Consider the following 23,118-nt stretch of genomic DNA (forward strand, 5'->3'; position numbering starts at 1 on the left):
TAAGAGAGGGGCAAGTCATTTTTCGCAGACCTAAGTATGTCTTAGATTTATAAAGATGTAAAAGAGAATTCTCAACATGAGTCCCTGTGTTAGTGATACTTCTAAAATGGCAAATAAATTTATGTGTCTAATAGCTCATGATATAAATAACAGTTCCTCTTTATACAACCTGTGACCTTGCAGAAGTCGTTCTTGAGGATATGAAGAATCGTCAAAGTAGAAATGAAACCAAATGAAGGAATAAAGAGACTTTTATGTAAGTTTTTCCTTTTTTTTCGACAGGATAGGTGCAGAGAGACGAAATATGGAGGTAGAGAGGGGGAGAGACATGCACCAAACAATGCTAACACTGGGATTTGATTCAGCAACCAGTGCATCACGGGCATTCTGTCAATTATAGAACTAATCCTAGAGAATCTGGCAAAACATTCACTCTATATAGTGTTGTGCTTGTTTAAAAAAAAACGGGCAGATCAAATGTCAAGGCCTTTTTTGGGTACCAGTCTATCACTGCTCCTGAGACGTTCAGTTTGAGTCAATGTTGGAGCCCCCTTGTGGACACAGAGGTGCCTCTTATCTGTTTTGCTGATGTGATTATGTATTTGCAAATACTGTTTCCTAACAATAAAAAAAAACAAAAAGTTATTTTTAACAGTGAAACATATCTGTGATTGTGAATCTTGGTCATGGAAGATTTACAAAAAGCCTTTTTGACTTGCTCATAGTGTGATCTGACTAAACCTCTGTTCATTTAAAAATGCTGTGAAGAAGTCTTCAATTCTCTCATGATCTTGTTTGGAGATCATAGGGAGGCATTACTTTAAATTCCAGCCTGTTTCATGGCCAGGTAAAAACTGTTTTCAGAAGTTTTAAGAGAAGAGACAGACAGCTGAATGACTGGAGAGGTGTGTTTTGACACACATCATGCGTGTATGCACACACTGACAGAATACATAAGCTGAGAGATCAGGAAGTGTTCTGTCACTCTGCCACTGATCTTGCACGCTGCTGCTGTCGTCTGCTTTCCTGTACATCCCCGCTACATCACAGGAATGACCTTTATACAGCAGATCCTCTGAAGCCCTCTGCCCTCCTGGACAATCACATGGACACATACATATCCTGACAGCATGGGCTCCAGACTGAAGTGAGTTTATCGTGTCATTTTTCACTCGTCTTCTGTCTTCATCAGTCTGCCTGTCACTCTGTTCTTGTGGTTTTTATTACTTCCTCTCACAACAGCACAGGAAGCTTCCTGCTTCAACTCTGCTGCCCTTTATGAGTTGCCATAATCTCCATGGTAGACCTGTTTTTAAAAACAGAAAAGCGATGATTTGTACTTGTTTCTTAAAACATTTTGCTAAACATTTAAGTTAATCTCCTGTACACTACTGAACAATCACATCATCTATCACAGTTTACAGCAGGCCTATGAAGAGCATCTGTGGCATAATGACCACAAGCATCTTCTATTGTTTCTAATCATGGTTTAATAAAATTACACATTTAATTCATATTCTCTGAACTATCCCAGCATTGTTTCTGTAACATATCGTATATTTTATCTCACATCAGTGCTGTACATCTCTCTCCTGTCAGACAAAACCCTGAGCAAACCTTCTACTGGTTCTTTGAGGCGACTTGCCCTGTAGCCAGAGACAAAGGTGAGTCCTCAGTCTACTTTCCTAGCTTCATGTTCTTTGAATGTTCATGTTACGTTTAGTTGTAATAAAAGAGAAGTTGAAATAAATTGTTCCTCAAATTCTTCCTTTAACTCGGCTAACTTTAAATAATCACACTCTGACTATTTCATAATTAACAACCATTCAAAACCATCACCAAACAAATTAACACCAAAATTGTATGTTCACGTCACTAAATGATTCAATTTCAAAACTGAAGGTGTATCTGCTGAGCTGAGAGTCGCTCAGACTTCCTGTCATGTGACCAGAAAAACCACACAGCCTGTGTTGCTACACTTAAACCACATTGGATCATGTTGTGGTACCTAAATACATAGATGTGACTCTGTTACTTCTAAGCTGAATAATAGTTATTCATTTGTATTTATTCATAGTTGCTGCCATGTACTGGTAATCACATCTGCTGTCTTTTGCGGTAGTTTTTGCTTATGCACTTAAAGCTCCTGTGAGGCGTTTTCAAGTGTGCTGTGACACCATCACATAGTTCAGGGGTGACCAAACTTTGTTGAGTGGGGGCCACGATCAGAAAATATATCAGGATGGTGGGGCCGCTTTTATTGACCCCACCATGAGCATAGTAAAGTTAGTAAGACCGATCTTATGTAGGTAAAGATATGTTTAGTGATTAGGTATGCTAAAATTGCTATTTATTGGCCGACAAAGCAAATAGCCAATCATGGGATGGCCATTCAGATTTCAGGGGGCCCTGGTTGGCCCTGCATACCACTGGCTCTGCCCCTGCAAGGTCACTGGTGGTGCTTTTGATGCTGTTATCCATATAACAGATATAATTATCATTTTGGTTGCCAATATGTTAACCGTTTACAGTGTTGTCTCAGTTTAGTCAAGAAAAACAAATTTGTCTTGTCAAAATGTTTGTTTACGGAATAAGTGTTCATTTAATTTCAAGAATTTGTTTGAGAGCTATTTAAATATGGCCTGTGGGCCACATTTGGCCCTCAGGCCATAGTTTGGACACCCTTGACATAGTTGTTTGTAAACAGCATATCAAAGGCAGAATATGCAGAGGTAGAAAACACTGGCTAAAGTGTGCATCACGCAAAATTATGACTCATGTTTGTTAGTGAAGGACTGCAGAATGGCTTATAACTCAGTCCAAGCAGAGCCTCTAAAATGCACTCGTAGCCTCTGTTCTCTACTTTATATGTCCATATTGCCTTTAAAATGTATTTGTGTCACCAGTTTCCTCAACCCAGAGAAGTTGGTGACACATGCTCTACATCATGGGAAAAAAACACATCAGTCATTATTTGTCATCATGTATGAGCTCTAATATTTAAAAAAAAAATTGTTAACATTATAAAAATCTTTCAGTGAGAGCTCGGCTTTAGTTGATCTTTGCCGTGCATGTGTAAATGATGTTTTATGTCAGAAAATCCCTTCTGCTTTCTTAAATGCCCATTCATTGTAAATCCTTGCGTCGGAAAAGGTGAACAAAGGTTGTTTAGTGTAAATCAGTATATCTGACTCCTACACTACAGCAGCATTAAAAGACATTAAAAATAACAATGCAAATAAAAACTCAGGGTCACTGAGGGTCTTGTTTAAGCTTGTAAAGAATCAATCAGAACCAGCCAAAAACTCCTCACAGGAGCTTTAAGAGGGTCATGTCCTATCACAGCAGTGCCACCCCTAATACTGGAGTGCAAAATACTTTGGTTTATCAGTAATAATATGCATTATTTTGTTTTTGTTATAGATCCTGGTGTATTGTTCCAGTTTCCAGAGGACTTCAATGATGAGGTAACCCCTCATGTTGCTGTATCTAGTCCTGATTGATGCATGTTATGCTATATGTTGCTTTAAAGGTGATTACTGTTAAATCAGCCTGGAATGTCTCAACATCTGCTGGCTTTCCTCCCAGCAACATCATGATCATTTTGATTTGTCCAGTGCTAAAGTAAAAGACTAAACGCCTTTAATTTGCTGATTATCCTTTAATTTCAGCTGTAGGGCTTAGAAACTATCTAATTTCAGTTAAGTCAAATCAGTTGCAGTTATCTTAATCAGTAAAAAGATATGATGTGCTGTCAGTGCAATCAAATGACAACTGCTCTGACATCCTCTCATCCATTAAACCAGAGGTGTCAAACTCAATCACAGCAGGGGCTGGATTCTGGATTCAGGTCTAACTTGAGGTCCTAACAGGGTCACCTTTTTAACCATAAACTGTCAACCTCATTTCACCAGTAATAAATATATATATATATATATATATATATATATATATATATATATATATATAACTTAGCATCGATGATAAATGATTCTGACATTTGAAAAGTTAAAAAAAAAAAAAGTTTAAAGGCTCACAATCAGAGAACTTTTCCAGTAGCTGCTCCAAAGCTCTGGAGTGCTCTTCTTCTTCATGTTCGACTGTCCTCCTCGCTGCCTGTCTTTAAATCAAACTTAAAAACACACTTTTACTCCCTGGCTTTCAGCCCTGCTTGAATATTTGGCTTTTAATCCTTTCTGTTTTTATTGATCCATTTACGTCCTCCAGTTTTACTTTGGTCCTGCGTCTGTGTTTTATTGTTTGTTTTATTGTTTTTAGTTTTTACTGTACAGCACTTTGGTCAGCATTTTGTTGTTTTTAAACGTGCTTTATAAATAAATTTGGATTGGAGTGGATTAAGAAAAGAACATTCAAAAAGGTCAAAACATGAAATTGAAATGAAAATAATGTTTTTTAAAGGCAGTTATATTAGAAAGAAAGACAAAATCATGAGTTTAAAAGGTCAAAATAGGAAATAAAATTTGTAATCATGAAATTAAAAGTCAAAATATGATTAAAAATTTTAATTTTTGAGTCTAAAAGGAAAAACTATGGGATTATGAAGTCAAAGGAGTTTAAAATGTAAGATAAAATACAAAATAATTAGTTAAAAAGGTCAAAATATCACTAAAAAATTAGAAATATGAATCTTTAACCTCAAAATATGATATGAGAAGTCAAAATTATGAGTTGAAATGCTCAAAGTATGAAATAAAAAGTCAGAATCCTAAGTTTCAGTCCTAATTATGGGATGCAAAATTGAAAATGTGAAATTAAAACAATGATTTTGTTTTCCCAGATTCCTGACTTCTTATCTAAATATTTTCATTCCTTACTTTTTCAGATTTTATGACTTAACAAGGATAACTTAAACCATCACGGATAAGTTTACCTTTTTATACTTGAGGAAATCTGCAGACCTCATACTGGCCACTTATAACAGAAATATGAGATCATCTTGCGGGCCAGATTTGACCCCCCGGGTCTTGAGTTTGACACCCCTGCCTTAAACCACTAGAAACCTTAAAATCTGCATAATTAAAAGACTTTATAGTGGCCTAACATGACATTAAGCCAAAGTAAAGTTTAACAGAGTTGTCAGCATGGATGTAGCTTATTGTAAGGTAACTTTATTTTACTATAGGCTGATTGTCATTTACAATAACAGTAATATGAATGAACAGAGCTCTGCTCTATCTGTCACCATTGATCCGTCAACTGCATTTTTAAAGTCTGTTGTTTCAGTATTATGCCAATGAAATGTTTTAAATGTTAAGGGTTTAGACTTTTTTTTAATTTTTTTTTGAAAAAGCAATTTTAAGTTGTCAACACTTGTCAGCACACTCCAGTCTTCTCTAACAACCACAACTGTTTCCATTTCTAGGAGTCTTGTCAAACATTACCCAGGTTCTGCTTCCCGTATGACATACAAAGGTGAGTAAATCATTTTAATATGATAAAAGAATGTATTTATATGACCTTAAAGACCACACAGAGTTTGCTAAATGAAGCAAAACAAGACATTAATGCCATTATTTTATGTAAAAGTATTACAACATAATGCAACATCTAGTCACTATATTTATCATTTAAGAGATGATAAATTCAAATAAGTTCAATTGGCCCACCCTGCTTGAAAGAAAGTACCGCTCTCCTTTCCTCATCTTCCTCTCAGCTGCCAGCTTAAAGGAAGATCAGGAGAGCCACATCCATTTCCTGAGAGAGTGTCAGGGGCGGAGTCAGACAGGGGGCGGAGTCAGACAGCTCATTAACATATAAAGCCACAGAAACAGCTCGTTCTGAGCAGGGCTGAAACAGAGGGGTTTTAGACATGCAAAAATCCAATACTTCACCGGCATGTTTTGGGGACCTCTGAGGCCTGTATAAACTTGTCTTACAGGGGTAAAATATGTCCCCTTTAAAGAAGAATTTATTTTGACATCCCAGCTTTAAAGAGACCTGGAGAAATGCTGCTCCATTAAGTGAACTAAATCTGAAGATGTTCAAAGGAACCCTGGACACTGCATTTATACTCTTTTTAAAGAACAGGCTCAAATTCTCTATTGAATTAAGGTCTGGGCTTTGGCGCAGCTACATTCACATTGTTGTCTTTATACCATTTCTGTGACTCAAATTTTTATTCAAATAAAAAAAAAAGGAAAGAAAACACAATTTAAAAATCAAAATTTTGCAACACTGTAAAGACAACAGTGGTTGGATTATTTACTTTCTAATCTAAAAATTTCCAGGTTTTTGTTGATGTATATTTAAGACTTTATAAGTTAAAATTATGTTCTATTCCGAGTCATTTAATGACTTTTACTGTTGATTTTTTTCTTGAAAGTTAACAGACCCTCTTTATTTTTTCTGGAGTGACCCTAATACATCATTATACGTCATTATAATGAATAGTTTATACATATACTTTTTTCAAGAGTCTCTAGGTCAGCTATGTTTGGCTTTTGTAAATGAAAACAATTAAAATTGGTCGGTGCTTTTTTTTCATACAGAGCGAGGGATGGTGCAGCCGTGCAGCACTTTACTTTTGTTTTGACTGACATAGAGGGATGCCAGCGGTTTGGATTTTGTCGTCTCACCAACAGCACACACACCTGCCTATGCATTCTCAGGTAAGGTGTATGAATGTGCGTAAAAAGTATATCTGACTGTGCCGAATGAACCACAACTTTAAGAAAATAATTTTAAATATTACAGTTATCTTCCGTGGTTTGAAGTGTTTTACAAACTCCTCAATAACCTGGCTGATTATCTCGCAAAAGGACAGGTAAGATATCAACTTCTACATGCAGTCTCTTTGCTCTGTAATTTTCTCTGTAAACATTTATGCAGTTTACATGACGATCCTTTAACAACTACAAACGTAATAACTGCCCATAATAGCAGTTGCCATCTGTAAATGTGGTAACCATCACATTTTCATTTACATCTGTAAGCCTTTTTATATTGGCTATGTGAACAATGTTTCTGTACGTTATCAATAATTTCCTTAAAGTGCTGTTTTGACACACTTTAATCAACTTTGCTTATGTTCATGGCTTGACTAGTCTTTTAAGACAACAAAAAATCTACTTCCTGTTTCATGGCGAACAAAAAAATGCCCATGAATGTTTTCAGAAGGCAGCTGCTATTACATTTGTGGGATTATTTCTTTAAAAACGGTAGGTTATTATTACTTTTATAGTTTATCACGTTTGTAGGCATTTGTTAGGTTTGCAGGTGTAACAGATCCTAATCTTCTCAACAGACCAATGAGATGAAAGCACTCCTGGCTGCGCTCTACAAACAGTCCATACCACTGGCAGCAGGATCCGTCACTCTGCAGATGGTAAGTCTTCCCTTGATACACACCAGGAGTTACATTTGACTTTACAGCTGCCATTTGTCAGTGGTTAGTGTGTTTTGTTTTTCTCTGAGGGAGAGCAGCTTTTGGTCAGCACAGAGGTGTCCTGTCCTACTGGACACCCAGAGGGACAAGAGGGGGTGAGTCCCACAGGAGTTTACAGCCAAGCAGATACAGACTAACTCCTGCTGGAACACTTTGCTGTCTCTGACATGCATGGACTTAAAACCTTAACCCTCTAATTCAATCTCAGTGCAACAATTAACATGATTCTCTTTAACACATAAGCGTTGTACTGACCTAATAATGAATGTTCTATCTAACATGAAAACCTGCATATCACTCTCAAACTGAAGTTACTAATCAACTGTTTGTTTGAAGTTACTAATCACCTGAAGACTTTCATTCCAAAATAAACAATGAAGAAACAGATTTTCATTATAAAGATATAAAATAAGAGAAATATTTTTTAATCAAAGTTGGAATCCATTTGACTTGGTTTTGACACCTATTTTTTCTACCCATGATGCAATAGTTATGAGTGAAAAACATGTTACATCAGGTTCAAGATTGGCTTTAGTTTGCTTTAAGTTTTTTTTAATCTCTTGATAAAGTGAGTTAACCTGACACACCAGATTTATTATTTCATATACTGATTGGGTGATTTGACAAACGCTCTGTCTCATTTATTACAGGCCAGCCAGAGTGATAAAAAATTGTTTGCAGTTGCATGCACAGTGACCCTGACACTGTAGCCACTATCATTGCAAAGTCAAAAGCCAAAGCCAAAGTACATTTGGAGAGTATTCAGACCCCACCCCCACTTTTCCAATTCTGTTATGTTGCAGTCTGATGCTACAGTTGAGCATTCTAATTTGTATGCTCACATATCTACACTCACTGCCCCATCATGACATAGTGAAAAGTAAATTTAAGATTTTTTTTTTTTTTTTGCCAAATTAATTAAAAATGCAAAACTAAAATGTCATATTGACATAAGTATTCTCCTCAGTGTTTTCCCAATCTTTTTGTTTCTACACCTTAATTGGAGTCCAGCTGTAGTAAATTAAGTTGATTTACATGAGGTCAAAGGAACTGCCTGTAGAGATCAGAGACAAGATTGTTCTAGACACAGATCTGGGAAAGGCTAAAAAAATCAGTTGCACTGAAGGTTCCTGCTTGGAGTTTCCAAAAATTTCCATGTGAAAGCCAAGTGAGCTTTCATGCGTTTTGCACTGATCAGAGGCTTCAGTCTAGTCAATCTGCAATAAACCCAGATCAATGGAGGGCTGCAGTGATGGTTGTCCTTCTGTAACTCTGTCCAGTCCCCACACAGGATCTCTTGAGCTCACTAAGGGTGTTTTTTAGACAGACACGGTTCTGGTTCTGGCACTGGCTCTGGTTCTTTTCTGGAGACTCAGAACCTTGGTGCTTTCTGTGGAACAAGCCCGTATTCACACCAGTTTAAGCAGAACCAGAGTGGGAGGACATGATGAGCATGTATCGCCACGTCCTGCTCCGCTTTTGCCCAAGTCTTTCATGCAGTCCCAGTATTGCTTTTTCAGTTTCTTGTGTAAAGTTTCTCTTCCACAAGTTCCGCATGTAACATGCTCTTCCTTATACTACTCTCCGGTCTCACCTGGAGTTCTATCAATGCCAAGATCACAACCATTTTGTCTCCCCAGCAGACCACTTTTTTTTTTCTTTTTCCACTCATCTTCACAACCTAGAAAGTGACATGCCCACTAATGATGTCACGGTTCCCAAGAAAGAACCACCTATTTTGGTTCCGGCTGAGAACTAATTTCTCAGGTTCAAAACCAATTTTCTCCTGGTTTGAATGCACCGGCCGGTTTAAATTTAGGTTCAGGAACCAGCATGGAGTCCTGCAAGTCTGAAAGGCCTATAAGAGGTACCAACAGATTCTTAGTCACCTCTCTTAATATGGTCCTTATTCCCCAATTGCTCAGTTTGGTCTGGTGACCAGCTCTTGGTTGAGTCCTGGTTGAGGTCACTGTACTCTTGGGAACCTTCAGTGCAACAGAATTTATTGCAGCCTTCCCCAGATCTGTGCCTTTTAACATTCCTTTATTTGAGCTCTGCTGGCAGTTCCTTTGACCTCATGGTTTGTTTTGTTCTCTGATATGCATTGTCAGGTTGGTAGCTTTATGGTTGTCACTACCTTGAGCTTAAATATATGGAGCCTAGATATGTTGAAGGTGGGGTTGCTCTGGCAGCCAAAAAAGGCCAAAAGATTTTAGACTGAGTTTTTGACATAGAAGATCTATTTTCACCCTGTTCTAGTCTCATCTTTCACAAATATTTTTAGTCATAAGTTTAGTCGTTAAATTAACACAGATACAATCATTACTAAAGTTAGATCTAATGTACACAGTCATCATTATAACATCATGATTCATTACAGCATAAAGTTTATCTTGTGCAAAAATTAAAGACGAAACAGAATTTTGGAATGAAAATCTAACATCCAATCCTTTGCCCTGTATGTCAATAAAATGCAAAACCATTAATGAGCCATGACACTTTAATGAAGCTCTCATATCATTAATGTTGAGTTTCGTTCTTTTTGAACAGGTTCCTTACTTCATTGCTCCGGACCCCAGAAGTCTCCCTTCCATCCCTGAAAATGTAACGTTAAATTAGCCTCAGTTTGCATTTTTCAGCGACACATTTGCACTTCATACTAATGCATGTGCAAATGTGTGATTGTGTTTGTTTTTGCAGAGGAACCTGACTGAACTGATCGTGGCAGTTGATGTGAGTAATCTGCTCCAGCTCTACGCCAGCATGCTGTTTGAGAGACGCATTCTCATCTTTGCCAGTAAACTCAGCACTGTAAGATTCAATATTCATCTACAATTTTCACGTAATTCTGTGGAAACACACACTAACCCATGTCTGTGTTGAAACCTAAGCTCCCAGCCATTGTTTTTAACCTTATTCTAGTATAAATAGAAACCCCCTTTCCTTCTGCTGCATGCAAATGAACCACACTGTAGGTGTGTGCGTCCTGTGTGTCATTCTAAAACTGTCCTTCTCATTTGTGTTCCTCTGTAGCTGACGTCTTGTGTGCATGCACTTAGTGCAGTGTTATACCCCATGTTTTGGCAACACATCTTCATCCCTGTCCTACCCCCCCACCTACTGGACTACTGCTGGTGAGGTCTTTGATCTATACGATAAAAACTCTTCTGTCATTATATTCTAGCTTTCAGTAAAAAATGATCTTATTACACTCAATTTAAGCCCTATTCACCTGACAAGTTAAGATGCATATCTTATTTCAAGAGACAACTAGGGCCACCACTTGGCTGTTATACTGTTACCTGACGGTGAAGGTGCAATGACGGGTAAGGAACAAAGGCTGGGGTGGTTCCTGTGGTAGGGTGATTAATAGAACTTGTATGAGCTAGGGGAAATAAGAAGCCAAATGACCTCAATCTTTGACTTCCAAAATCTACAGGCATCTCATTTCAAGATATTCAATGAGTAAAATTTGCTAGCTGCATTTCAGTCAAACAACTCGTGTTTGCAGTTGTTCAGAAAGCTTCAGTCAGTCAATCTTTATTTGAATAACGTCAGTTCATATCCAACACTTTACAAAGAGGGCAGGCCTAATCTGTATCTTTCTTAGATATTATAAAGACCAAATGCTAAATACTATGAGCTCAAGCATTGTTACAGTGGCAACGAAGACCTTTCCTTTAATGGGCAGGAACCTCGAGCTGATCCAGAATCATGTTGACAACCATCTGCTTAAACTGGGCTACGGTTGGAAAGGGGTAGGGGAGTGGGGGGTCCAGGAGAAGCAGGAAGACAGAAGAGGGGTAGACAAATAAAGAGACAAGAGAAACAACAAAACAACGCATTCAAGACAAATTTATGGCTGTTGTGGCCATAAACATACCTTCCGTTTTGTTGGATATGTTGATAACTTCAATAGTGATGCTAGCTATCGGAAAAGAGTTAGTAATAACAACCATGACTGATAGAACCCTGTATCATTAGCATTGGTAGCTAGAATGATAATGTCATGGAGAGGACTGTTATTGATAATTATAGCAGTACACTAACTGGTGTGGCCAAACAACTTGTCTGTCTTGCATTAACACTACATTTTTTGATGCTTACAGTGCACCTATGCCTTATCTGATAGGCGTCCACACCAGTCTATCTGAGGTAAATAACTGGGATATTACAGTATATATGTATATACTTAACTCATTAAAGATCCATGAACCTGCCAGCAGTCTCTCAGTAACTCATCAAATGGTGTCTGTGTGTCTTTGTATGTCAGAGGGTGAGAAGTCGTGGTCTGGAGGAAGTTGTCATTCTTAATGTGGACACAAATACTCTGGAAACCCCCTTTGACGACCTGAAGAAGATACCTTCAGATGTGGTAACTCTGACTTTGTATATAAAATTTAGTGTGGTTATGTGTGCATGCTTTTTCATGTTTGAACCATGTGCCAATTGATTGTCGTTTGAGTAGTTTTGGTACCACAATACAAAGGGAAAAGGGCAAAGTGGTCTTAATTATTTGCAACAGGAAATAAGGCTCCCAGGTGCTTTGAGTTAGTTAAGCAGCATGCTTTGACTTTTCAGGGAGCATATGAGTAGAAACCCCTATATGGATAGATAAATTTTCATTTTCAATAAAATTAGTTGAAAGCACTAAATCCATAGTAGTATAAATGAGGGTGCAACAGCTTTATGCTATACAGGAGGAGGCTGGGGTGGAGGAGGTTAAGCTTTGCCAGCAGCAGCAGCATGGTGCATCCGCATTAATGAAGGCAGGGATGAGTGAGACGTACGTCAACAACAGTAATGATAATAACAACAGTCATAAAAATTGGATGTAGGAAAAAAAGAAAAACAGGAAGAGTACAAGAGTAGAAAATCACACCAGACTGTTGGAAGCTGAGGAAGGTATTTTACCCTGCCTCTAAAAGCCTTAATAAGCTGTGGGGTGTATGTTAGTGGAAAGTGGGTTCTGATGATTGCTGCCCCAAATTCAGAGGCACAATCATGTTTGGATTTTTGTCTTACCCAGGAGAAAAAGACAGTGCCAAGACCTTTGTGCTGTGTTTTATACATTAGTTTTATCTACGACATTGAACTACAGCAGATGTAGATTAGCTGTAAGCTAACTCTGGTACAATAGATCAAGCGACAGCTTTTATGTTTAAATGCACATGGTCCCTTTAGAAATAAACGTATTTGAATAAACTGGGGCTTAAGGATCTTCCGGTGATGTTGGGATGGAGCAAGTTAGGCATGTAGTTTACCCAGGTGCCTGATCATGCAGGGCTTTATAAACACAAACATGGGTGTTAAAATGTATTCTCAGTCTTATTTAAAGCCAGTGTAGGGAATCAGAATCAGCTTTATTGACCAAGTCTGCTTACACAATAAGGAATTTGACTTTGGTTAGCTATGCGCTCAATAAACAGGAATTAAATATGAAATTTGAAAAACATCAAACTAACAAAAAATAGTATTAAAGATTTCAATATCTTGAGCCCTTGTTAGGCATTATAACCAGTACAGGTCTGTGTATAAAGGTAGATGTGAAATGAGCTGATATTAATAGTCTTGCAGCTGATGTAGCATTTTGTATCACATGCAGATGGTCAGGGGCGACCTTATTGAAGCTGGTAAAAGGGGAATTTCACTCGTCAAGACGGTATGAGAAAGTCTTGAAAACACATTTCTATGTTGGCTTGTTAGGTTTGAGCAAAATACCCTGATGAACTGAACCTATCAACAGATGATTTTAACAAAGTTCAGCCTTTACCAAGACAACTAGCAAATTGCAGTTTAGGGTTTTTCGTGGCCTACGGGGTTGCCACACAGATTTCAAGGATAGTCAAGTACAGTGTATGGAATTCAATCAGCCAGGGCCCTATAATTAAGCAGCAGGTGTATTGAATGTGTACTGCTTCACAGATATACTGTGTATGTAAATATGTTTCTAGATGTCTGGTCTAAAGGTGTGTTTGAAGCGTCAGGCGGTGACTCCTGGCTGTGGTGTGTCGAAGGCCTTCCTCAAAGCTCAGGCTCTGCTGTTTGGAGGCTACAGGGACGCACTGCAGAGTCAGCAGGTAAACCACTCATTTCAAACCTGACGTCAAACAGTTATTCATAAAAAAATATAAGTGCGGTTTGTAACTGTTAGTTGAAATGACCTCTTTGATATGCACTTAAGACAAGTTTAATAATCCAGAGTACTGTCTTCCTGCAGGAAGGTGAACTGTGGTTCAATGAGGAGCTGTTTCTCGATCACAAGTCCTCCAGTATGAGACAGTTCCTACAAAGCGCTGTTCATCTCCAGTTCTTCAAACAGGTACCGTCACATACTGCCCTCTGCTGCACAGATACTGTAATCATTACATCATAGAGGGCCTTACTGGCCAGAGAATTAAGCTTAGGCTCAGTCTCAATACAACCCATTACCCCTACTCCACCCCAAGGAAATTCAACAAACAAACAAGCCACATTCAGCTCACACGTTCAGAAGCATATTTGCACTCAGTTTATGTTACTGCCCTCTGCTGCACAGGTGGGGGAGAGTGGGGCAAGATGAGCCAGTTTTTACTGAGGTGTCTTTACAGTGACAGGATATCAGTAATGTCAATAAATAAAACCTCTACGTATACCTAAGGATGTGGGATGTCTCTGGGAATATTTGGTTTGGTCTAAAATAAACAATTTTTAAAAATTTGGTTCACTAAAGAAAGTGAGTCTTTAGCTCAGCGAGCCCTTGGCCAGGGTTAAATGGAGCATTTGGAGAAAATATGTCGGAGTAAATTGTGCCATTGGTTATCTTGAAGTAAAACTGAAAAATTTCCCCACATATAATGCTAAATTAAAGCAAGATAAATTCAGCACCCAACGACCTTTTAAAAGTTGTATTTAAAGATAAAGTGTTCGACTTTAATGGCCACTTGTCTTCAATTATTCCTAAGGATTTCACATTTTCAGAACAAAATCCTGTTTAAATGACAAAACTCACACTGCCATTTTCACAAAATCAGGCTGCTGCTCAACATCAATGAAAATAAAGTTAGAAAAGCATAAAACTGACTGCAGTTCCTGCAGAACTGGGTTAATACAGAACGTCCTACTTGTCAGTGTATATTTACAAAAATCAAGAGAAACTCAAGTTAAAAAAAAATCAATTGCAGATCCACTGCAACTGAGCAACTATTCAGCATTACACTGAACCACACTGCAAGGGAATATATGGGGTTTAGCCAGTGGCTCAACTTCACCCTGGCCCTCTGGCTCAATTAACCTCAGTTGCCCCCATTTAAACCAAAAGTCTTTCATCCAGAGCAGACTTCATACTAACAGTTTAGCCTCATATCATAGCTTACTAATGCACAAGCACCTGTGTAAATATTTTGAAAATGTCTCAATAATTTTTCAGACACAACACTCAAAGAAACATAAATATGAAAAATGTACTTTGAACAGCAAAAACAGTTTTGTTAACTAAAATGTACCTATCTCCATGTGCTCCTCTCTTCACTGGGAGAGTATAGATACCTCTTTAATATGTTTGGTCACATGATCAATTTCATCAGTGGTTTACTAGAAACATGGGATGGCTAAACTAACCATCAAAAAGGCTCATCTTACCCCACTTTCCCCTATTTTGCCTTACTGGACAGAATTAAGAACAGGCACAGCCCTGATACAATCCTTGCACCCACCACTTATATTCCATGTATTTGGTGTTTAATGTTTTCCAGCCTGCAAACACAAGACTACGTTATGTTGGTTGAAAAATGATACACCGCGTTCCAAATAATTATGCAGATTGGATTTTAGTGTCATAAAAATCCAGTTTATCATTTTTCAGTTAAACTCATTGATGGTATTGTGTCTCAGGGCTCTTTTGGTCACTTAAATCAATCTCACCTGTGATAATTAGTTTTCCGGGGGAGCCCAGGTAAAGGAAAACTACTTAAGAAGGATGTTCCACGTTATTAAGCAGGTCACAGGTTTCAGCAACATGGGAAAGAAAAAGAATCTCTGCTGCCAAAAAGTGTCAAATCGTGCAATTCCTTGAACAAAGTATAAAAACATTAAATATTTCATGAAAACTTAAGTGTGATCATCATACTATGAGGAAATTTGTGGCTGATTCAGAGCACAGATGGGTTCTTGCAAATAAAGGCATAATGAGGAAGGTTCCTTTTGGACAAACTCATCAGATTAAGAGAGCAGCTGCTAAAATGCCATTACAAAGCAGCAAACAAGTATTTGAAGCTGCTGGTGCCTCTAGAGTCCCACCAACCTCGAGGTGTAGGATCCTCCAGAGGCTTGCAGTCATGTATAAACCTACTATTCAGCCACCCCTAACCAATGCTCACAAGCAGAAACGGTTGCAGTGGGCCCAGAAATACATGAAAACTGATTTTCAAACAGTCTTGTTTACTGATGAGTGCTGTGCAACCCTGGATGGTCCAGATGGAGGAGTAGTGGATGGTTGGTGGATGGCCACCATGTCCCAACAAGGCTGTGACATCAGCAAGGAGGTGGAGGAGTCATGTTTTGACTGGAATCATGGGGAGAGAGCTAATAGGCCCCTTTAGGGTCCCTGAAGGTGTGAAAATGACCTCAGTAAAGTATATAGAGTTTCTGACTGACCACTTTCCTCCATGGTACAAAAAGAAGAACCGTGCCTTCTGTTGCAAAATTACCTTCATGCATGACAATGCACCATCTCATGCTGCAAAGAATACCACTGTGTCATTGGCTGCTATGGGCATAAAAGGAGAGAAACTCATGGTGTGGCCCCATCCTCCCCTGACCTCAACCCTACTGAGAACCTTTGGAGAATCTTCAAGCTAAACATCTATGAGGGTGGGAGGCAGTTCACATCAAAACAGCAGCTCTGGGAGGCTATTCTGACATCTTGTTAAGAAACTCAAACAGAAACTCTCCAAAAACTCACAAGTTCAATGGATGCAAGAATTGTGAAGGTGATATCAAAGAAGGGCTCCTATGTTAACATGTAACTTAGTCTGTTAAGATGATTTTTGATGGAAGTAGCTTTATATGACCTCCTAATGTTAATCAGGAAAACCAGGGAAAACATGTCATTTGCATAGTAATTTGGAACGCAGTGTATCTAAGTTTTAAATCATGAAAGAAATAATAGTGGGTGTTATTTTAGTTCATCGATGGTCGTCTGGATATTCTGAACAAAGGGAAGCAACCTGATGATCTCTTTGAGGAGGAGATCCTCAACTGTGAAACTACAGCAGGTATGTCTCTGTGTCTATCTTTGTCATTTGAACTCATTTCATGTAGATTAATTCATTTTCTCTTTTTTTTTTAAAGGGAGAGGCAAATCTTATCAACATTTAGTTGGTAACTTAAAGGTAAGTTCTTTTAATCTTTAAAGGAATAGTTTTAACTCTGTTCCCACATTTTTGAAAAAGTGTGTCACAGCACATGTCATGCTTTGACAGAAGGGTGGAGGAGCACTCATCCTGAACATGCGATCTAAAGCAAACATAAAGGTGAGTACAAAGCCAAGTTTCTTTTCTGTCCTTATTTTGGTAGAAGGCCAACTGAATGTTACCAAATCATTGTGTTTGTCACAGGCCAAAGGTCTCGCCAAGACCGGTTTGAAAAACCTGCTGATACACAAGGTGGGTCAGTGTTTATGTGGGTGCTGGTTTTGACTGATACAGTTCTGCAGCAGTTTGAATATATAAACTTCCTCCCTGTCTCTGCTTGTGTCTGATGCAGCCCAACAATGAAGGACACGCCCTGCAGAGGGGAGGATCTGTGTCACACCGCCGTGCCCAGTCAGACTGCCTGCAAAACCGTCTGCCGATCACACAGCACTTTGGGATGGTGAGATCAAAACAATCCCATATACAACCTAAATATCTTACAAATCAACAATCATGGAAGCCCTAAATGGACATGCATAGAAACATTTTATCTACTTACTTTGTTCCTGTGAGAAAGAGCACTTTATAATTGTTTTCATGAGATCTTCGCTCATCTCCCCAGAGCTGCAAAAGCACCAAAAACAAAAAAGTAGTAGTGATCTCTGGGCTCAGTTGTGGCTATTTAAGATGGGATACAAGCAGTTGCAGAAAAACAATGAAAACTTCAAGGTTCTCTCTTTAAATCAACTACAGTACCTTTATTTTCACAGCAGGGCCATATGGACCTTTCAAACAAGCTTCCCTATTATCTGTTTGTCATCCTAATGAAGGCTTGAGGCCAAGATACACCAAAGTGGGTTTTCTAGGGTCCAATGGTCATGCTGTAAAAAAATAAAATAAAGACAGGGTCAGTCAAAAAAATTCAAACCAAGACCTTTCCTGTCTACTTTTCCTTAACCTCGATAAAACATTTTTTACAGGGTCTACGAAAGTGATATATGTAAGAGAAGAGTAAAAGGAGTAAATAGAATGGTGCATCTCAGAAAATTAGAATTTCATTAAAAAGTTCATTCTTGATATATCATTTATGAATTCAGAAAAATTAAACGTACCTATACTCTAGATTAATTACCCCAAAAGGTGAAATATTCACAAGTTTTTATTGTTTGAATCTTGGTGATAAATGCTTATGGCTCATGAAAAAAGTATCACAAAATATTAGAATATGTGAAAAAGTCCAATTTCTTGTCAGATATTTCAATCCTGAAAGGAGCTATAATCAGCTCATTCCCTCAAAACACCTGCAGAGGAATCCTCAGCCCGTATGCTCACATGGTTCAGTACACACAACCACAATCATGGGGAAGACTGCTGACTTGACATTGGTCCAGAAGACAATCACTGACACCGTCCACAAGAAGGGTAACCCGGTACTCCCACTTGGTCCGTCTCTGCAGTTTGACTGCATGCCTCACTGTCCGTCAACACCCACAGCTGCGTTTTCACTGCACAGCATGGAGCAGGACAGCCAGACTGCTCGACCTGAGAGAGAGGAGTTCACGCAGTAGTTACAGAATCATGCCTGGTTGTGTGAGAAGATACTACCAAAGTTTCATAAAAATATACAAATGCTGCTTGGATTTGTCTTTTTTTGTCCTTGCATGTGGATTTTTTGGCCTCTACCATGGGTCAGTGACCTATTTACAAAGGAATGGGTTCCTCTTGTCCCTCTGACCTGTTGACTCCAGGCTCAGCTACACTTCATTATGATGTTTTGTTGATGTGGTAAAATTTAACGGGATATTTTGATTTGGTGTCGGTGAAAATTTCTGCCCCACTTGGTCTGCTCCATGCTGAATTGATGCTCAGGTCTCCGTCCCATCCCATCTGGGCAAAGGAGACAAAGAAGTGGACTGTTGCTCAGTGGTCCAAAGGCATGTTTTCAAATGAAAGTAAATTAAATGTTTCATTTAGAAATCAAGCTCCAGGAATTTGGAGGAAAATCAGAGAGGCACAGAATCAAAGAGATTTGAAGTCCAGTGTTTTTTGTCTCTATAGTCAGCAATGTTTTTGGTACCATGTTATCTCCATGAAATACCATGTTGATGCAGTTATTTGTGCAAAAGGATCCATGACCAAGTATTGAGTGCAAAAATTAGCTTAATTTTCCACAAGGTTGGGAAGGTAGATTTTTGATTTTCATGAGCTGTAAACTGTAATCTTTAAGATTGAAATATTTGACCTGTGTAATGAGTCTAGAAAATATGGAAATTTAACTTTTTGAATAAATTGATGTGATTTTCTAATTTTCTTAGATACACCTGTATGTCTGCATGTTCATGTAGGGCTTCAAACACCATCCACATACAGTGAATTGTCATCATGACTGAAATTGCCCTCTCTGTCCTTTACTGCCTCTTTGTGCCATTTTGCAATTTTCACTGCAAATTTTTTGCTGCTCTACTCTGATCCCCTCATCAAATGTCACCTCTGTTGGGGGAAATTTGCATTGCTTTGCTTTGTTGCTCCGTGTTGCCTCATGTTAGTCTCGTCCCCGTCGGCCTGTCAACAAACACAGGGCTCCCAAAGACGAGGAGGGTACAAAGGACTCTGGAGATACATGGGACGGGTAAGAGGAAACAGAAGGACAGGAGAAGATAATACATTGCATGTTTTTGTCACTTTTCATGATTCTCTTATTGTTTTCTGCTCATCAGAGCTGTGTCTGAGCCTGTGGTCGGGCTCGACTCTGAGCTCCAGAAGGATGAGGACGATGAGGAAGATTCCCTGCTGTGTGACTCAGAGGAAATGGATCTGCTCGGGGAGATCTTTGACACACTCAGTTCCCGCAGCCTCCACGAGCGTGGTCTGCTGTACGGCACACGTAGCCTGGATCTGTTTGGATCCGACAGTTATGACTATATCACAAAGGTGAGAAGATAACATGCTAAAGAATGCATACACACAAAAATGGAATCTCTGGTCTAGTAACTGCTGTTCTTCTCTTTAAGGTCGGTTATCCAGCCAACCCCAGCCAGGAAAGCCTGAATCTGTCCGTCAGTGGCAGTGGCAGCCTGCACAGTTGGAACCTGGAAATCACGGAGGAACAATCAGATCAGATGGAGGACCCTGACTGGCTGAACCTGGACACTGGGGTACCAGAAGAAGATGGGACAGAGAGTCTGCAAGCTGAAATAAAGGAGCAAGAAAGCAGTGTGGAACAGGAAGACATAAATACCTCTACAAACAGGAAAGAAGAAGAAACTGATGAAGATAGACCTATTTTTAAGGAAGTGGAGCTAAATAAGGAGAAAATGATCTTTAAGAGAGAGAGTTTAGGAGAAGATGGAGTTAAAGAAATGTCTGAAAATCTAGAAGAAGAAGAAGAAAAAAATGGTTATGTGCAAAACCAGAGCAAAAAGGATGAGGAAGAAGAGATGAAAAAAGAACCACATGACATGCAGAATGTAACAAGAAAAGAAGAAGAAGAAGAAAAAAATGATTATGTGCAAAACCAGAGCAAAAAGGATGAGAAAGAAGAGATGAAAAAAGAACCACATGACATGCAGAAAGATGTATTAAGGAAAGAAGAAGAAGAAGAAAAAAATGATTATGTGCAAAACCAGAGCAAAAAGGATGAGAAAGAAGAGATGAAAAAAGAACCACATGACATGCAGAAAGATCTAACAAGGAAAGAAGAAACTGAGACCCAGGAAAACAAACTGACAAATCTCCTTCCCCATCATCCCAACCCAGAAGCTCCAGCAGCTCAGGACAAAACGAGAGAGGAAGCCGTGAAGAAAGTGCTCTCTGCTGTAGCGCGTTTCCAGTTTCAGGAGCAGAGCCAGAGCTTTCAGCTGAAGTCCAGGACCAGAGACCCGAATGAACCGGGGAGAGTTGGTAATAGGTTTCAGGGCAGGGGTAGCACACAAACTCACCTGCCATGTGGCTCAAACACATCAGAGGAGAAACAATGCTCAGAGAAGCAGGGAGAGGAGGAGGAAGAGGAGCAGCCGCCAATCAAAGTGTCTGAGCTGAAGAAGAGATTTGAAGGTTAAAGCTCCTGTGAGGACGTGTTAAATGGTTATAAAAACAGACTGACTTTGATACTGATGGATCTTTATGGCCAAAAAGTCAAATAAGAGCACTTGAAAAAATAATGACTTTTACTATGTAGTTACTTTTAATGCCTAAAACTGCTACTGCAGGGTAGGTGTAAAGTGGCAAACTTCATGGAGAGGAGAAAACATTTCTTGTGGTAAAAAAGAGGACAGGAGTCTGACTGCAGAGCGCTGCTCTTACAGACAACCACTGAGTTACCACCTCAGTCAGGACAGAAGCAGCTAAAGTGAGCCAGTGACATAACTGGCTCATTTTAGCTACATTAGCTTTAACTACAAAGCCAAAGCTAACATAGATTAGCTAGCTACCTAGCATACATAACTATGTACGCTAACATAGCTATATATGTGCCAGAGTTGTGATGTAGAGAACATGCAAAAAACCAATAATATGAATAAAATTGACCAACTTTAACAAAAAAAGGTGTCAGGTTCTTTGAAATCAAATATTGAGCATAATGTTTAAACATCTTGCAACCAGGTGTACAAATTATTTCAAAAATTTTATAAAAGTAAAATAATCAAAACATAAAATGCATTGATGAAAGCCAATACCCGTTATTAAAACCTTTTTAAAGAGTCCAATAAAAGCTCTAAAAAAATTCAGCAAAATAGCTTTAAAAGGAATCCTGCATGATCAGACAAGTTCATCTTGTTGGATAGATATTTGTATCTCTCATATACATATTGAACTAAAAAAACTCACAAGATATCTGCATTTTGAGTCATTTGAGTTTATAAATCCACCAGGGAACCGCCATGTTTTGGTCCCGTTTGGTCCGCCCTGGCGCCGTGACGTCACAGTTCCGCGGTGATCCTATGCAGTAACCTGTTTCAGACTGGCAGCCAGTGTTAGGGCTGCTTCTCAGAAATGTAGCACGTCTCACGCATGGAGAATTCTAAAATTAGAGGTCTCTTCTATATTATATTTGCACCACAAGCAGTTATCTGTCCATCTAGACAGGAAAATGATAAATGCAGAGCCATATTTACCTTGTTGTAGCAAATATGTACGTTCCCACGGGTAGAAAATGTTTGAAATCTGTTTCTTGATGAACCAGATGAAGGCCACAAGCTAAAATGCGTCTGTTTAATAAAGCTGTTCCCCGAAGTTCTCCTCTTTATGAGGCTTTCTGTTTCCACAAGGTTCAGGTAAAGATAAACACAATATGAACGGACTTCCGGTTTGCGCCTTTCAAAGTAAGAGTCCGCTTTAGCAATTCTTTGGAGAAACTCTGTTCTATGTACATAATACTTTTTTTTTTAAAAGCTCCCGCCACGCTTCCACGATACACTCAATGTAGTCAATTGACGGAGGTTTATTGAGGTAAAACTTTGTAGGAATGACAGAGCTTTGACAGCAGGGAGGCAAAACCAGTACGCAGTAAACTCATGTCAGCAACAGCTGCAAGCAGAAAAACCGTCAGAAAACGGTTACTGCTCAGCAACGGAGAGGGGCGCTGCGGAACCGTGACGTCATACTCCATGACGCCGGTGAAAACATGGCGGTCTCCTGGTGAGTTTATGAGCTGAAATGTACTCAAAATGCAGATATGTGGGATCTTTAGTGAGTTTTTTTAGTTTAATATACATTTCAGACATACAAATATCTATCCAGCAAGATTAACTTGTCTGATCATGCATTGTTCCTTTTAAAGCCAATTCATGTCCGTATGATACGTCCCTCCATACATCCTCTCAGTAGAGCACTTTCTCTCCTTCCATCCTCCAGCTGTTCTCTTAGGTGGCTTTCACACAGGAGGACCGATCTCGGATTGGAGTACACTTGAGCCCAGAGTCCAGTTCTTTTTGGTTAGTGTAAATGCAAATGTTTGCACCCAGGTACCAGGCCTGCATCCACTTGGGGAGGAGGTCTCTGGTACGATTCAGCTGGACACTGGAATGGTTCAAATTAAGGTTTTAATTGTTTTAGATTTTCCATTAGTTTTTTTTTCATTTTCTAAAATTAAATTTTAGTTTAAACTATTTTTAATGTTGTTTTTTTTGGTTCAGTTTAGTTTTTATTTTGCATAAATGTGTTGTATTAGTTTAGTTTTTACTAGTTTTAGTTTTTTGACAAATAGGACATCTGAAAGGGCAAAACCCAAAATGGCTCTCCTTTTTTCATTTTATTTATTCAAATTTAATGTTTGGATACAACTAACGACCTAAATCTACCATTGTGAGAAGTCTTCTTCGA

At 38.9% G+C, this 23,118-nt stretch overlaps 1 protein-coding gene across 3 annotated transcripts; it reads left to right on the forward strand.

The window, feature by feature from the left end:
• Positions 1 to 992: 992 nt before the first annotated feature.
• Positions 993 to 21,322, forward strand: dennd1c (DENN domain containing 1C). 3 transcript variants are annotated; one of them, XM_041786284.1, is made up of 23 exons: positions 993 to 1,147; positions 1,600 to 1,664; positions 3,424 to 3,467; positions 5,384 to 5,433; positions 6,510 to 6,629; positions 6,715 to 6,784; positions 7,265 to 7,345; positions 7,435 to 7,500; positions 9,956 to 10,009; positions 10,106 to 10,216; positions 10,439 to 10,539; positions 11,515 to 11,560; positions 11,679 to 11,780; positions 13,360 to 13,485; positions 13,626 to 13,727; positions 16,569 to 16,659; positions 16,736 to 16,776; positions 16,867 to 16,917; positions 17,002 to 17,049; positions 17,150 to 17,257; positions 19,344 to 19,426; positions 19,515 to 19,728; positions 19,809 to 21,322. In XM_041786284.1, exons 1-23 carry the CDS (start codon positions 1,131 to 1,133, stop codon positions 20,853 to 20,855), a joined length of 2,838 nt encoding a protein of 945 aa, XP_041642218.1. In that variant the 5' UTR covers positions 993 to 1,130; the 3' UTR covers positions 20,856 to 21,322. The 3 variants fall into 3 exon arrangements, with proteins under 3 accessions (XP_041642218.1, XP_041642219.1, XP_041642220.1); XM_041786285.1 differs by having other exon boundaries at positions 7,444 to 7,500; XM_041786286.1 differs by lacking the exon at positions 7,435 to 7,500.
• The last annotated feature ends 1,796 nt before the right edge of the window (positions 21,323 to 23,118 follow it).

The sequence above is a fragment of the Cheilinus undulatus genome, linkage group 4 (assembly GCF_018320785.1).
Source record: "Cheilinus undulatus linkage group 4, ASM1832078v1, whole genome shotgun sequence".
Classification (NCBI taxonomy): Eukaryota; Metazoa; Chordata; class Actinopteri; order Labriformes; family Labridae; genus Cheilinus; species Cheilinus undulatus.

Excerpts from the sequence above, each read along its gene's own strand:
- dennd1c (XM_041786284.1), top strand. Across the intron at positions 6,630-6,714 it reads ACCTGCCTATGCATTCTCAG|TTATCTTCCGTGGTTTGAAG; the intron begins GTAAGGTGTATG and ends TAAATATTACAG. Across the intron at positions 11,561-11,678 it reads TCCACACCAGTCTATCTGAG|AGGGTGAGAAGTCGTGGTCT; the intron begins GTAAATAACTGG and ends TTTGTATGTCAG.